At 37.3% G+C, this 17499-nt stretch overlaps 1 protein-coding gene across 3 annotated transcripts in view; it reads left to right on the forward strand.

Moving 5' to 3' along the window:
• The window catches only part of Sap47 (Synapse-associated protein 47kD), a 207274-nt gene that overhangs the window by 127572 nt on the left and 62203 nt on the right, over window positions 1-17499 (forward strand). For all 3 annotated transcript variants that reach the window (XM_090379020.1, XM_090379022.1, XM_090379019.1), the window contains exon 5: window positions 9722-9813. In XM_090379020.1, the coding sequence (XP_090235146.1) occupies window positions 9722-9813 (92 nt within the window). The remainder of the gene's footprint in view (window positions 1-9721; window positions 9814-17499) is intronic.

Genomic DNA, 17499 nt, shown 5'->3' on the forward strand with positions numbered 1-17499 from the left:
ATAAGGCAGTATTTCTGTCTGTCATTGTGTATGGAACTGTTTGGTATTCAAGATTACTCACTGTGAAATTCAGACAGAAATTGTCTATACAAAGGAAAATGATACTATCTTTGTTTAAAATGTGTAGAACTGTTTCCACTAATGCTGCTCAGGTTATATCTGGTTGTATGCCTCTAGATCTCTGTGCTGCTTACAGAGTTTTTGTTACTATTTGAGAAAGGGGGTTGAACTTACTTTTATGGATATTACTAATAATTTAGATATAACTAAGTCTAAGGCTAAGAAATTGGTAATGACTGCTTTGATAGACCAGCAGGCCAGATGGTGCAGTAGTGAGACTGGTCAGGTTACCTGTTTGTTTCTTCCAGATGTTAACTTTGTCTGTGATAAGAAAAAAAAAAAAAAAAAAACCAGTTGGTTGTTTCCAGAAATGGAAACCTCTTATTTTATGACAGGACATGGATCTTTTAATTATAAGCTGCATTATTTTGGGTTAAAACCTGACCCGTTTTACTGCTGTACGTGTGTTGAAACCTGGGATCATGTGCTGTATGGTTGCATTATTTATGAATAGTACAGACTAAATTTAAAAAAATACTATTGTTGAATTAGGTCCTGGAAATGAAAAATTATACCTCATAAGTAGAAGGTATTTTAGTGCCCTGCAAGATTTTGCAAGATTGGTCTTTAATAAACAGAGACAGATATCTTTCCTTGTAATGTCAACTTCTGGTCTTGCTGAGCAGTAAAAGGAGGAGAAAAAATATATATTTTTATTTATTATTACTATTATTTTTATTTTTTATTTATTTATTATTATTATTATTATTTTATTTTTATTTTTTTTTTCTGGCCTGTAGTGTCAATCCCATACTCACCATACTCATATCTGGTGAGTATGGGCTTGGCACACCCTGGGTCCTGAGCTGGATATCATCATTCTTCTCTTTCTTGGTGATTCCCTTCTACTTCTCTCTCTCTCTCTCTCTCTCTCTCTCTCTCTCTCTCTCTCTCTCTCTCTCTCTCTCTCTCTCTCTCTCAGTGTAACTTGGAACTTTTTTTTGGCTTGTGCACCATAAGCCTCAGGCTTCCTTGAACCATATGGCTAATAATAATATTCCAGGGGATATGACTTTTTATTTATTTTTTATTTTTATATATATATATTTTTATTTATTTTTGTTTTTTATTATTATTTTTTTTATTTATTATTTTTTTTTATGCTGGCTCTCAGTTGCAATCTGCATGCTAGCTAATATGTGCACGATGCAATTGATGAGCCGGATTGCTGGCATCTGATTTTTTTCCCCCTCAGATGCAGGATTTTTTTTTTTTTTTGCTGGCTCTTGAGTGTGCGTGACCTGGGAGCGGGATTTGGCGGGCACCTTCCAGCTTTGCACGGCCACTGGTGGGTACGGGATTTTCTGGTGCTATATTAGCACTGACATAGGAGTAGACCCACGTTTGGCTCCTTGTGCTAGGGCAAGCATCAATTGGTATTTGCCCATGTTGGTGGTGGCTGCCACCTGATGGCAGAGAGGCCTGGTAAATACACATTTACACTTCAGGCCGATGTGATTAAGAAGATTTTTTTTTTTTTTTTCTACATGACAATTGGTGGTGATGGATGAATAGTCCTGGTGCCACTATGAGACAGGTATACATATATGACAATATAGTGGTTTAAACAAGTCACTCATTTGGACGGGTCTAGGGGATTGAATCATTTCAGATCCTTTCCAAATTTTTAAATGCCTCTTAACTTGAGGCTGTAGTTAGTCAATCTTAGGAGAAGGGAATATGGGGTTTTGTACCTGTGAATTATACCATATTTGTCAGCCTGCACAATATGTAAATTGTTCCTAATACAGTACACAACAAGCTCTTCAAAAAGGCCTCTGAGGTTGGGAAAGTTCATATTCACAATATTACATTAATACACCAACCGTTGAGTAAAAATAATTTAATACTGTATATATAAATACAGAGGATACTGTAACATAATCTATTTACAATAACTCATTGTAAATAAAGCTTGAAAATAAAATAAAATATATAAGGTTAAAAGCGTTAAAACTGTACAATTATAAAATACAATAAAATATATAAGGTAAAGGCATTAAAACTATTAAAACTGTACAATTGTAGCTTTCGGGGGCGTCCGCCTCCTTTCCCAACAAGAAATAATGCTTATCAGGTTCACGGCACACGTGGTTGATCAGGCGCATGAACAAAAGTTCCTACACGTGCCCCAGAACCAGAAGCAGCTGGGGAACATGGTAAACAGAAATGCTCATCTTTTGAGAGGACTATAGCCTCAAAAAGGGGGTGAAGTTGCACACCCCTATCCTTATTCATAGTATTGTTATTGGATGAGCAAATCCACAAGCTCTCGAACCACTTGTGGTTCCAGTATCTATGCGCCCGATCAAGGATGACAGCATTTTCTGGGGAGACCTGGTGCTCTTTTCCCAAAAATGTTCAGCAACAGCGGACTTATCAAACTCTGCAGTCTGTATGGCACTCGTGTGTTCCCCAGACGATCCTTAAGCCACCACCCCATCTCCCCCACATAGCATTCCCCACAATCCGGGAATTTAATCTCGTATACAGTCAGTCCTCGTATAACAAGTGTTTACATTACATGAATTCGATCATACATGATTTATAAATAGGGGAACAATATCTTATATAACACAAACCGAATTTGCTTATGCACGATTCACCTTTGTATTTACAAGAAATGGCAGTCGAATGTGGAATCACCCGAACTGAACGCAACACGATAGGAATGAAGAGAAGCTTCTGAAAATGTATTTATGTGTTTTATATCAGTGAAGGGGAAACACATTTCACCATAATAATGTAAAAACCAACACAATTCCAGCTATCGGCACAATCGCAAATGCAATTAGATCGAGTTTACTACCAGTTTATAACAGATTTCACTAGCAGAAACGCAACTGGAAATTTTTTTTATTGTTTTATGGTAGTAACCCCTAGAAATGTGCTTTAGTAAAATGTGAGGTGTTAATAGTGTATCTCTGCCTTTACGGTGTTGTTTATTCATTTGCTACATGCGTGCAGCTTTGTTTATGTGTATCAGGCGTGTCTCCTCATTTTGTAATTGTGCTTTATTCCCTAAAAATGAGTAAAATACTTAAAAGGTGTGAAAAGAAAGCGTCCTGGTGAAGACACTGCAGATTCGGAGGGAAAAAAAAAAAAAACAATATCGATAAACAGAGGCGGACTGGGTCAAAAATTCTTACCCGGGAAAATCTATAATGGCCTCATACTATGGTTTATGGCCAAAATCACACTGGCCTCCGGCCCACCGGGGTTTCCCCGGTAAGCCTTATGGCCAGTCCGCCACTGTCGATAGCGAAAAAATATGAAACTGTGAAACGCTTTGAGTGAAATGAAAGACCATGTGATATTGCACTTGCTACAGACCTAAATGAGGCAACGCCGAGAATTACAAAGAATGCAGAGAAAATAAAAACAACTTTCATAGCAGGAACAACTTAAACTGTAATTAAAATCCATTAGATTAAGACACAACGAATTGGAAGAGCTGCAACGGCTGTCAACTGTTTGGATAGAAAATCAAACAAAAAAACAACTTTGTTTACAATAGAAGCAAAAGCATTAGCAATATTTTATTACGTAATAATCGTAATAAAATATGTAAGTATTTTATTACCATTATTTATTGTGTTTGGTAATGTTTTGGTTACAAATGTGTGTTCAATCTTGGGTGGTTGGCACCTAACCCTATTTTTCCCATAGGGCCTGTTGTTTATATTGCATTGCACTAGGGTTTCTAGGAACACAACTATCGTGCTATACGGGGACTGACTGTATAACCCCCACTACTAGAGTCCCTTAATATGGGGTCCTTAACTTGCGACACTACTGTGTGCAACCTCCGACCCGGAAGCTGCACACAACGTGCTTGATAACCCCGAAATACCCTTGCAATGCGTTCTGTAAGGCCTGGATAGTAGGGAATGTAAGCAGTGGTAACCGGAACAGCCGATTCTCTGGATAGACTCCACTCCTCTACTATATTTATCCACAATCCTCTGGGGGGGTAACGTAATTTCATAAGATCCACTGCAGTTCGTGAAATTTCTTTCTCTCTCTGCTCGGAGGTACTACAGTAGGTCCCAATCCTATCAAATAGTGCCTTAGTGACGCTATTCCTATGTTGCACCTGCCTGTAGTGGGTGTACTGACTCCGGCACATTGGTTTCTATTAGATTGTGGTTATAAGCCTGGAGCCATCTCTGTATACCATTACATCCAGGAATTGGAGGGTACCACCTGCTTCTACCTCTGAGGTAAACTGTATAAATGGAGAAAAACTGTTGAGAAGGCTAAGCACATCTCCCTCTCTCCCCTTTTGAACAATAGTGAATGTGTCATCCACGTATCTTTTCCACTTACGCATAGGGAACTCCAATCCTTCAAAAATCCTGTTCTCTAATTCCTCCATGGCTAAATTTGCCACAATAGCGCTGATAGGAGAACCAATAGTTCTTGGAGATTTCGTAGGATTTGTGAAGAGCCAAACTATAGGGGTGAATGAGATTATGATATTGTTGGATGTAGTGTCATTGTTTACATGTATTCCTATAACACATGGGGTTCAATGTGTTAAAATGGCCCTACAGAAAGATGACACTTTAAGTGCCAGGTCTCATTTAAACATTGAAGATATTTGTTGTGGTATAGAATTGTCTCTCTCAAGTACTACTGTGTTATTTCAAGGGGTGATGTACAAGCAGGTTCACGGCACAGCTATGGGTTCTCTTATCAGCGCTATTGTGGCAAATTTAGCCATGGAGGAATTAGAGAACAGGACTTTTGAAGGATTGGAGTTCCCTATGTGTAAGTGGAAAAGATACTTGGATGACACATTCACTATTGTTCAAAAGGGGAGAGAGGGAGATGTGCTTAGTCTTCTCAACAGTTTTTCTATGTTTATACAGTTTACCTGAGAGGTAGAAGCAGGTGGTACCCTCCCATTCCTGGATGTAATGGTATACAGAGATGGCTCCAGGCTTAAAACCACAATCTAATAGAAACCAATGTGCCAGAACCAGTACACCCACTACAGGTTGGTGCAGACTGGGCAACATAAGAATAGGGTTGCTAAGGCACTATTTGATAGGATTGGGACCCACTGTAGTACCTCTGAGGAGAGAGAGAGAGAAAGAAATTTCACGAATTGCAGTGGATCTTATGAAATGCAGTTACCCCCAGAGGATCGTGGATAAATATAGTATAGGAGTGGAGTCTGACCATAGAGAATCGGCTGTTCCGGTTACCACTGCTTACATTCCCTACTATCCGGGCCTTACAGAACGCATTGCAAGGGTATTTCGGGGTTATCAAGCACGCTGTGTGCAGCTTCCAGGTCGGAGGTTGCACACAGTAGTGTTGGAAGTTAAGGACCCCATATTAGGGGACTCTAGTAGTGGAGTTATATACGAGATTAAATGCCCGGATTGTGGGGAATGCTATGTGGGGGAGATGGGGCGGTGGCTTAAGGATTGTCTGGAGGAACACACGAGTGCCATATAGACTGCAGAGTTTGATAAGTCCGCTGTTGCTGAACATTTTTGGGAAAGACAGCACCAGGTCTCCCCCCCCTCCCCGGCGCCTCCGTAGCCAGGTGGGAAGAAGCAGCAGTGCGTAACGCACGCTTCTTGATTAGACCGGGGTTCGATCCCGTCACCACCAAATACGGGGATGCAGAAAGATCAGGGAATGATCACCGCATATTCCCGGAGCAATATGGCCTTAGTTGCTAATGCTCCTAAAAAACCAAATAACAAACAAACAAACCAGGTCTCCCCAGAAAATGCTGTCATCCTTGATCGGGCGCATAGGTTCTGGGACTGCAAGTGGCTCGAGAGCTTGTGGATTTGCTCATCCGATAATAATTCTATGAATAGGGATAGGGGTGTGCGGCTTCACCCCCTTTTTGAGGCTATAGTCCTTTCAAAAGATGAGCATTTCTGTTTACCACGTTCCTGAGCTGCTTCCATTCTGGGGCATGTATAGGAACTTTTGTTCGTGCGTCTGATCAACCAGTGTGCCATGAACCTGGTACTTAAGGATGTGCTGTGTAAGCATTATTTCTTGTTGAGAAATGAGGTGAACGCCCCCTGAAAGCTACAATTGTACAGTTTTAATAGTTTTAACGCTTTTACCTTATATATTTTATTGTATTTTATAATTGTACAGTTTTAGTGCTTTTAACCTTATATATTTTATTTTATTTTCAGGCTTTATTTACAATGAATTATTGTAAATAGATTATGTTACAGTATCCTCTGTATTCATATATACAGTATTAAATTATTTTAATTCAACGTGGTGTATTAATGTAATATTGTGAATACACAACACGCTATTTGGACTTGATTTCCATTGAACTGGTGCACTGTAGCCTGAATAGCTGAGGCACCAAAAAATCCCAAGGAAGGAAAATAAAAAATGACATTATCAGTATGAAATTTTCTTTGACAGGTTGGGAAACTAGAAGAAACCTACCATGAGAACTCTTGACATACTTGGACACTGTTCAAGTAACACAGATGAGTTGAAGGGTGAATTGAGGAACGCAGACCAGGAAAGTTTTTGATACTGTACATATAAAAGGCTGCTGTACAAACTAGAGCAGTGTGGCATTAAGGGCAAGTTACTGCTCTGGATAAAGGGATGGTTGAGTGCAGGAAGATAGAAAGTGGTTATTAATGGACACTGCTCTTCATAGAGTAATGTTATTAGTGGAATTTCCCCAGGATTTAGTGCTGAGCCCATTGTTGTTTACTGTATTTACTAATGATATTGATGAAGGTATATCAGGCTTTGTATAAGTTTGCAGATGATACAAAGGTTGGCAGGGTAGTTAATGTTAGTAATTAAGGTAAGTTACTGCAACAAGGCCTCCGTAACTGAGTGGTCAGGAGCGGGTGTGCAGTAGCACACGCTCTTTGAGTAGACCGGGGTTCAAGCCCCTGAATGCTAAATATGGTCTATCTGCCAACCCGCACTGGACCAGCGTGGCAGATTTATGGTCCATTTTCCTCAACATGAATCATTGAGGAGGTTCCATCCTGCAGTGGATTGATAATGGCTGCAGATTTTACTGCAACAAGATCTCAAAAATTAGGCAGATGGAAAATGAAATGATGAGAAATGAAAAATTACCCATGAGGTACCTGATGTCTTGGTTACCTGATGTAACAACCTTGGAACTCTTTATGGAGGAGGAAATGGACACAGGACCAAGTCCATACTTTCCTAAAAGAGATAAATACAAAATCTGATGGACTCACCCAAACCAAAATAATGGCTAAATTCCTACAGTGGAATTGTCTGGTGAAATACTGGAAACATCAAGACCCTCTTGCAAAAACATGAGCCAGTTTGCTTTTGTTTCATTTGGAGGCAAATGAAACTCATCATTTTGTAATGTAACTTTCATATGTAAGGACAGAACTGAAGATGGACCTGCCCTCGGAAGAGTTGCCATCCTTGTGGGCAACCAGACCCCATTTCAACCTGTGCTGCTTTTCATTAACTTAGAAGTAGTAGCAGTTCATTTTACAGTTGGGTTTTTACAAACAGGTCTGTTCGATTTATTTGCCACGTGGGGCTGACATCTCCCAGAGAGATCTTGATGATCTCATTGTGCAGCTGCCTTCCCCTGTCCTATATCTGGGAGATTTCAGTGGACATAACATCTTGTGGAGTAGTGTGGACATTAATGGAAGGGGATGTGTGCTCACTGATAATAACCTCTCCCTTCTAACACCTCTCACATGCCTACCTGTATGTTTTCTGCCACTGATCTTTCTATCTGCTCCCTTTCTCTCTTCCTTTTGCTTATTTGGGGAAGTGATCACTTTCCTGTGATAACCACTCTTAGTGGGAGACCGTGTCTTCCCTTTAGGTTATCATGGTGGAAGATTGATAGGGCTGACTGAAATGCCTTTCAATGTCTGTCAAAATTTTACATCACTACAGTCAGTCAGGAGCTGATCAGTAATGCAATCACGTACATCACAGAAAATATTGTTCATGCAGCAGCAATTGCCATTCAAAAACTATCTACCTGGTTTCCAACTTTTCTCAAACCATGGTGGAATACAGAGTGCACAGGAGCAAAAAAGGCTCAAAACAAAGATTGGAGGATATTTTGATGATATTCTACCACGACCAATCTAATGGCCTTTAAACGTGCATGAGACAAAGTACGCTACATCTGCTGTCAGCGTCAAAAGGAATCGTGGATCCATTTCACATGATCAGTCATGCAGTCCATTAGCACTAAAGTGGTCTGGGATAAAATCTGGAAAATGAGGGGAAAATATACATCTCACCTTTCATCAGTTCTAGAATATAATGAATGCCCTATTGCAGAGCGAACTGCAATAGCCAGTGCTCTCAGGGAAACATTTTCTAACATCTTCGTGATATCTTTCTTTTCCCCAGAGTTCCGGGTCCTGAAACATAAAGGTGAAAAATCGGCGGGCCTTTATCCCTACAACGGGCCTTTCACTCTACAGGAACTAAAATGAGCTCTCAGCCTTTCTAAGGCAAGTGCTATTGGACCAGATGGCATCCATTATGAAATGATTAAGCACCTATCACCAAAGTCAATGGATCACCTGGTCCTTCTGTATAACAGAATATATATTAAAGGGCAGTTTCCAGATGCATGATGCATGGCACCATTCTTGCCTTTGCAAAGCCAGGAAATAATGCTAAAATCCCTACTAGTTATCAACCTTTTGCTCTGACTAGCTGTCTACAAAATCCTGGAGAGAGTGGTTAATTTTCATTTAATATGATATTTAGAATCAAATGACCTTCTTTCCAGCATCCAGTGCGGCTTCCAAAGGAACTGGTCCACTCATCTTATTAGACTGGAAACTTTTTAGCCAATTGGTTTGGTGTTTGATCCTCACTCTCTCTTCTCTTTTGCCAAGAGGAGGGAGTACTGCAAGGATCTGTATTAAGTGTTACACTTTTTGCTATCAAAGTAAATTCCATCACAGAACAACCTCCTCGAAATGTAAACAGTGCCATTTCTGTCGATGACTTTAGCATATTTTCTCAGTCATGCAACATGAGGGTTATTGAAAGACAACTGCAACAAGCCATTGATCGCCTTAATTCCTAGGCACTTGCTAATGGATTCACGTTCTTGCCTGACCATTTGAACGTCTTCTGTTCAAAGCCTCTACGTAGAAGCAAATGAACCTAACTTAACCAGGGCAGCTCATATATTCACTTAATTTACTATTTATACCGTACCGTGCTAAAAATTTAAATTTTTGGTCTAGTGTCGTCACACACTGCATTCTGTTATGGAAATGACATGGAATATACTCTAAATTGTTTGCACTCAGTTTACACCAAATTATTTGCACTCAGTTGCTTTCTCTTTGAATTGTTTTATGATGAATTAACATGGGCCTGCACAGTTTGATTTTAGAGTGCTCCCAATAAAGAATGATTATAATAATAATGCAATATATCTTACAACATACTTATTGGTTAAGGTTACTTGAAGCCTTATTTGGCTTAGTTGTGATACTTTATTTTTATCATAATTTTTCATTTCTGGAAATTTAGCCAAATATGTTCTGTTATTTTATTTTATTTTAATTAAGGTGTTTTTATTCTTTTTGTTTTGTAGTATCAATGAAGAGAATTTTTGGAGAAACTACTTTTACAGAGTTTCCCTAGTAAAGCAATCTACAGAATTATCTTCTTTGACCCATCAGAAAAGTAAACTTTTTATTTTGTATATAACATGCTTTAGTGAAAGATAATTGAATTTTGTATTGTTTTGATATCCTTCTTGACAAAACTAGGTAAATTTTCTCATTTAAGATATTTTTTTAATTAGTTTGAGGGAAAATGAATGGTATAGAATTGTTTTGTAAAATATTACAGCACAGCTATTTGTTTATTGTGTCTAATTTATAGTTGATTTAATAATTTCAACCAGAATGGAATAAAATTCTTAATGCAATGGTGGCATCTAGTACCTGGACAAAAAAACTTATTCAGAATCTTTCAGCTGAAGACAAACTGTGTGAGAGAGGGAGGGAGGTTGGCCTAAGCATCTTGCATAATTTCTCTCTTTGGGGTGCAGTTTTCTCCATACAGTCGGTCCTCGTATAACACGTGTTTGCATTACACGAATTCGATCATACACGATTTATAAATAGGGGAACGTTATCTTATATAACACGAACCGAATTCGCTTATACACGATTCGCCTTTGTGTTTACAAGAAATGGCAGTCGAATGCGGAATCACCCCAACTGAACGCAACACGATAGGAACGAAGAAGATTCTGAAAATGTATTTATGTGTTTTATATCAGTGAAGGGGAAACACATTTCACCATAATAACGTAAAAACCAACACAATTCCAGTTATCGGTATAATCGTAAATGCAATTAGATCGAGTTTACTACCAGTTTATAACAGATTCCACTAGCAGAAACGCAACTGGAAATTGTTTTTATTGTTTTATGGTAGTAACCCCAAGAAATGTGCTTAAGTAAAATGTGAGGTGTTAATAGTGTATCTCGGCCTTTACGGTGTTGTTTATTCAGTTGCTACACGCGCGCAGCTTTGTTTATGTGTATCAAGCGTGCCTCCTCGTTTTGTAATTGTGCTTTATTCCCTAAAAATGAGTAAAATACTTAAAAGGTGTGAAAAGGAAGCATCCTGGCTAAGACACTGCAGATTCAGAGAGAAAAAAAAAAGAAGCAATATCGATAAACAGAGGCGGACTGGGTCAAAAATTCTTACCCGGGAAAATTTGTAGTGGCCTCATACTACGGTTTATGGCCAAAATCACACCGGCCTCCGGCCCACTGTGGTTTCCCCCGTAAGACTTATGACCAGTCCGCTTCTGTCGATAGAGAAAAAATATGAAATTGTGAAACGCTTTAAGCGAAATGAAAGACCATGTGATATTGCACGTGCTACAGACCTAAATGAGGCAACGCGGAGAATTACAAAGAATGCAGAGAAAATAAAAACAACTTTCATGGCGGGAACCACTCAAAGTGTAATTAAAATCCATTAGATTAAGACACAAAGAATTGGAAGAGATGGAACGGCTGTCATCTGTTTGGATAGAAAATAAAACAAAAAGCAAGTTTGCTTACAATAGAAGCAAAAGCATTAGCAATATTTTATTACGACTTACGTATTATAATTTATACTTACGTATTATAAAATACGTAAGTATTTTATTACGACTATTTTATTTAATATAATAAATTTTTTTACGAATAAAATACGTATTTTATCCGTAAAAAATACTTTTTAGTATTAAAAAAATACTTTATTATAATATAATATTATTTTTATTACGTATTTTAATCGTTATAAAATACGTAAGTATTTTATAACGATTAAAATTACCCGATTATTTATTGTGTTTGGTAATGTTTTGGTTCCAAATGTGTGTTCAATCTTGGGTGGTCGGCACCTAACCCTACTTTTCCCATAGGGCCTGTTGTTTATATTGCACGATTTTGCATTGCACGAGGGTTTCTAGGAACGCAACTATCGTGCTATACGAGGACAGACTGTATTAGGTTCCACTATCACCTCCTCTACCACAAATTTATTACCCCTCCTATGAAGATTGTATGTTAAAGGAAGTGAAAATAGTAATGTAAGTGGCTTTACTAATGGTAACATGCAACTAGTCAGAAATGCTAGTCATTGTTTACTTGCTTGGTGAAATCTCTACCAGACCACATCCACATATACACTTTTTCTTTACATCCTGAGAAAACCCTTATAACATATGTCAAACTTCCAACTGTCCCCTTGGTATTTAGAACAAGAGTTTATTCCAAAGTCTGTGTCAGCCAGTAGACAGCTTATTTGGACAACTTATTTCCCTGGCATATTCACTTGCCATTATGTAGTCTTCCTTCAGAATTTGAGCATGGCTATCACAACTTTCTGTCTAGTATGCAACACAGTATGCATATTCCAACCTCTACCAGTTTATATAGATAGCTTGAATTTAGACTTATTTCACAGATCTGCTGTCTTTCCAGACCATATTAAACATCATAGAGAGTACTGTGCAGTACATACACTGTTGGCTTACCTTAAATTATATAAAAGTTACCAAAGACACATCTCATATATAGGCTCTTTTAGCTCATTATGAGTTAAACTGGGGCATAATCCTATCCTATCCTATCCTACCCTACCCTACCCTACCCAATTTTTCAGGTCCAATATATTTCATCATTATTTAAAGTCTGACTGCATAAATATTTTCTTCTGTGGGAAGTAAATGCCATTGACCCCAAGTCACATTGGGATCAAGGATGGTTTGGGTGATACTGAAATCATTATGTGCGTGTAAGTATCATATAGAAATTTTTCAAGGGCATATTTATATTCAGTTTGGGATAAATTTTTATCTCGGGGCAATAAAGTCGGGTGTCATACATACAAATATGCAGTTTTCATCCGCAAGACATGTAGGGCAAGCTATGATCAATCTTGCATTACATTACTGTTAAAAATTGCTGCACTCTTGGAAAGCCTATAAATCAGTTGTCAGAGATAAGAGGACAGTGTCTAACTGAAAATTTTATTTTCAACAGTGAATAAATCACAAAGTCATAACAGAGGAAAGAGAAAAAGGAAGGAAAAAAGGGAAAGAATCTTAGTGCATATAGATTTTCCTTCAACATTTGTTGACCCCATACATACAAAATTTATGTATGTATAGTGTCAGTTTATGCAGTTGTTATTATAAGATTATATTTGTGAGAATAAATTACAGGGTCTAGTATTTAACGTGCTGGCAGAGAATTCAACACATTTTCAAAATTTGTAACTGCATTTTGTAAAATGCTTATATCAACATCTCTGGTCATGGGATCAACCCTGGAATGTAAAATGAAAAGCTATATGTATCTACATGAATTGTATTGTAAATGTTTTTTTCTAACAAGTAGTATAACAGTGTAAACAAATTATATAAAGAGTGAAAGAGATAGTGCAAAACAGTTTGGCCCATTTTTAGAGAAAATATCAACATATTGGATAAATCAATAGGCTGCATTCTTGAGCATAACATAATTAGTGAAAATGAAATGGTGACAAGAGACTTGATAAAGTTAAGGGCTTATTCAGACCAACAGACCAAATTTTCTGCCCAGTTGAAAATAAAATAATAAACAATCTACAGTAAGACCCATCAACCCATTCTTGTTAAAAAGAACATGTCCTTCATAAGAAAGGCAATGCCATTTTATGTTACAGAGGAATGCGTTGAGTAAATTAGCATTTGCTCATAGTTCTCAGCATTCTATAAGGAGTGGCAAATAGTTTACAGTTACCACATTTAGAAATATATAGAGTATGTTACATCTGCATGCGTACAAGCTGCAGTTGTTTCGCATGTATTAGTATTTATAATGGCTAAATGATGCAAAGAAGTACACTTCTTGTATATGTTAAACAAGGGGGGAGTGATTTTCAATCACTTGCATTTTCCCCATTGCCAAAAATGACTATTCAGTTCCACATTGAACTTTACCAAACTCTTTGCCTTGATCTAAATTGCAGGCAATTTATTCTAATGATATACAACATGCTGTCTGAAGGTAAACTTCATGAGATCAGGCCCTCTTTTGAAATTTTATATTTGTGACCCCTGGTTCTTGTTTCTCCTACCCATGAAAATGTGCCTCCTTCATTTGTTTTACTGATCCCCTTTAGGGCCACTTTTAGTCTGCACCATTTAAGACTGCATTCTTTATACAGACCAGCACATCTTACTTCTAAATATGATCTAAATATTGATCAGCACATCTTACTTCTAAATATGATCTCTCTCTCTCTCTCTCTCTCTCTCTCTCTCTCTCTCTCTCTCTCTCTCTCTCACCTTATACAAAAGAACAGTGACATCCTTTTCTGTACTTGCAAACTTCCTATATGTCATACACAGGACACCATTTGCCTTCCTAACCACCTGTGTACACTGCATGGTAAGTTTCACATCTTCTGTATCTGATTGTACCATCACCCCAGTCTTTTATCCCAAATCACTTTTAACTCCCACTCCCACAGCCATAACTAATGTCTGCATTTCTGTTCCCCAGGTACAATACCTTACATTTCGAAGCAGTAAACATCATTTGTCATTTTTTTGCACCATGTATGCAACTGATCCGGATCTTTTTGAAGCATCTTGGACTAGTTCTGGTCAGGAATCAACTTTCCAACCTTTAAAGCATCAACAAACTCTGGCAAGGAAGATTAGAAACAGGAGTGATACTAATACTGATCTCTGAGAGATCAGTATTAGTATAACTTGCTAGACTGCTGCAAATTGGGATTAGTGAAAGCTCCTTTATTGGAAGAAGCTTTCACTAACCATCAGGGATACTTTCTGTCTTGTATCTAAAAGATAGGGGATATATAATTGCCTTTCATGGGGAATCATATCAAAAGCTTTACTGAAGTCATAGTAAATAATTCAAAGTTGTTTATTGTACACAGTTAAGTAAATAATTCAAAGTTGTTTATTGTACACAGTTAAGTAAATAATTCAAAGTTGTTTATTGTACACAGTTAAGTAAATAATTCAAAGTTGTTTATTGTACACAGTTGTTTTGCAATTGTCTGAGAAAAGACAAAAAGCAAGATCTTTGTAAGCCCGTGCTGTGATTCATAAAGATTCCATCCCTATTGAGGTTCTTTGTTATCTTTAACCACTTCATGATCTTTCCCCCCACTGAAGTCAGACTTGCTTCACTATAGTTGCCCATCACACCTTTTGTAAATTGGTGAGACTTCACCAAACCTAATGATGGTATCATTAACATCCCCAATGATATAATGCCCTCACATGCAGTCTCTTTTTTTTTTTTTTTTTTTTTTTTAATATATAACAAAATATGTACTATCCAGTCTACTATCCAAACGAATGTGGTGGGGCTCCCCCCCACCACATTCGTTTTCACTGGGAAATACCTCATATCAGCTGAGGAGCTTGTAAATTGATTAGGCTACATCTTGAATATTGCATACAGGCTTGGAAACCCTGTTTTTGGAAATATGTGGACTTGTTGAAAAGGGTTCAGAGAAGGTGGAAAGAATGGTTAAGTGTTCAAAGAACTGTTATCAACAAGATAATTCTGTAAGTGTTTGAAAACCAGGTATCTATGAGATAACTTGATCAAGGTATTTAAAGGTTTAAAAGGGCTGAGTAATTAAATGCTGTGAGAATCTTTTTAAATTGAGAGGGTGGGGGGTAATTGTAGAATAGATGTCCAGAAATTTCCATTAATAGAATATGCTGTTGTAATACCTACTTTTGTAAAGTTGGAAGTTGTGGAGGTTGGAAGTTTACCAAAATTTAAAGAGGAATTGCACAGATACTTGAAGAGAACAAATTAAACAAGGCAAGGGTGACATCAGCTATTATGTTGGGTTTTTTTTTTCTGATGCAACTGTCTACACTTGCACTAATACTTCTTATGTATTAGTATTTAGTATTAGCAAAATGACACAAGGAAACAATATTTATGCAGTGGTCAAATTCCATAAAATATATGATGCCAAAGTGGATGACAGGTGAGGCTAAAAGGGTGACATCGGCTATTATGTTGGGGTTTTTTTTTTTCTGATGCAACTATCTACACTTGCACTAATACTTCTTATGTATTAGTATTTAGTATTAGCAAAATGACGCAAGGAAACAATATTTATGCAGTGGTCAAATTCCATAAAATATATGATGCTAAAGTGGATGACAGGTGAGGCTAAAAGTTTGAGTGAGCAAATGAAACAAGCATGGGGCAATTTCAGGTATTCTGATTTGTATAAGAATTATAAGAGAATATTTAACAAATCCACTGACATGGTAAGACAGGCAGAAGCTGATTATGGGAAAGCACTAGCAAAGAGAGCTAAGAACAAGATAATGAGTTCTGCTCATATGTGAATATAAGAAGGAGAAAGTAAATCCTATAGGTCCCTTAAATGGTTGCAGTGGAGAGTCCATAGAAATCTAGAAGAAATGGCAATGAGTTGAACAGATACTTCTCACCAATATTTACAGCCAAAAATAAGCTCAAAACCCTGAGGAATGTTAAGGTAATAGACTGCTGTAAAATAATTGATATAATGATCTCCGACAAGTGTTCCTTCGAAAGCCATTGAGATTAAAGGATCCAGGAAAAGATAATATATATTCATTTGTAATTAAAAGGGCTGCATATTAGTGTATCAGACATTGGGAATGCTAATGAGAGCATCATTGGACTCTGGGACCATCATTTGGCGTCTGCCACTTATTCAATCACACTTAGGCTCTAGAATTTATCCTTCTTTACCCAAGTTCAGTTTTATTCTCCCTCTCCATAAAAAAAGATGTCAGAGATTACACCAAAAATTATATATATAACCATATTAAATTCACTTGCAAAAAATTTTTTTAATCATATAATTTGTCATACAATTTTGGATTTTGTGAAAAATCTCCTTATGACCCAACAACATGAATTTATATCTGGTAGACCCATAATATCTAATCTCCTAACTTTTTTGGTGGTCTGTTTCAGTGAAGATTAACATCAATCTTACAGTCAAAATTGTAATACACAGATTTATTGCACACTTTTGGCTAGGTGGCTCACAATCTCCTATGCAGGAAACTATTTTCTTATGGTTTCAGAGATCCCATATTAAGTTGAATCCAACCTGTGTAGATTGTTGGCAGTATAGAGTCTTAATCAATGGCACCCAGTCCCCTTTGCTCACCCTTAATGCTGGAGTCCTTCAGAGATTTTTCTCAGGCCCATTACTTTTAATCTTTCTGTCAGTGACCGTGCCTATTTTTTTAAAGAACTCTGACATATGTTTCTTAGCTTATGTTGATGATTTTAAATGCAACTTAACTCACTTTCAGTCATACAAGATTCTTTAGATATTTTTTATTCTTGGGCCCTTAATAATAACCTCTTCATCAACATCCTTAAATGCTACATGATGTCTTTTTTGTGATCTCTACATCTGATTTACAAAATACAACTATTCTCTCAATTACATTATTTTAGCTGAAATTAACTCTTACAAAGACCATGGAATATTCTCCACACCCAATAACGGTTTCTCTGCACAAATTAAAAATGTCATACCTTAGAGGTTTTCAAATGTTAGGCTTGTTGAAGATACTATTTATTTGGGCTCTTCCTTCCTTTGTACTTGATTTTACTGCCATTATTTATCTCCTCAGTCCAAATATCTCAGTCACTCTTGAAAAAATCCAGTGTGAGGCTGTTAAACATGCTCAAACTAGATTCCGAGATTTATTTTTTATAAAGATTGTTATGAAGAATACTCAAATAGTTACTGCTTATACTTACTTTCCCAAAGGAGAATGATTTCTTGCTTTTGTTTTTTATA

The sequence above is a fragment of the Mastigoproctus giganteus genome, chromosome 8 (assembly GCF_048544385.1).
Source record: "Mastigoproctus giganteus isolate SK-2022 chromosome 8, ASM4854438v1, whole genome shotgun sequence".
In the NCBI taxonomy this organism is placed as follows: domain Eukaryota; kingdom Metazoa; phylum Arthropoda; class Arachnida; order Uropygi; family Thelyphonidae; genus Mastigoproctus; species Mastigoproctus giganteus.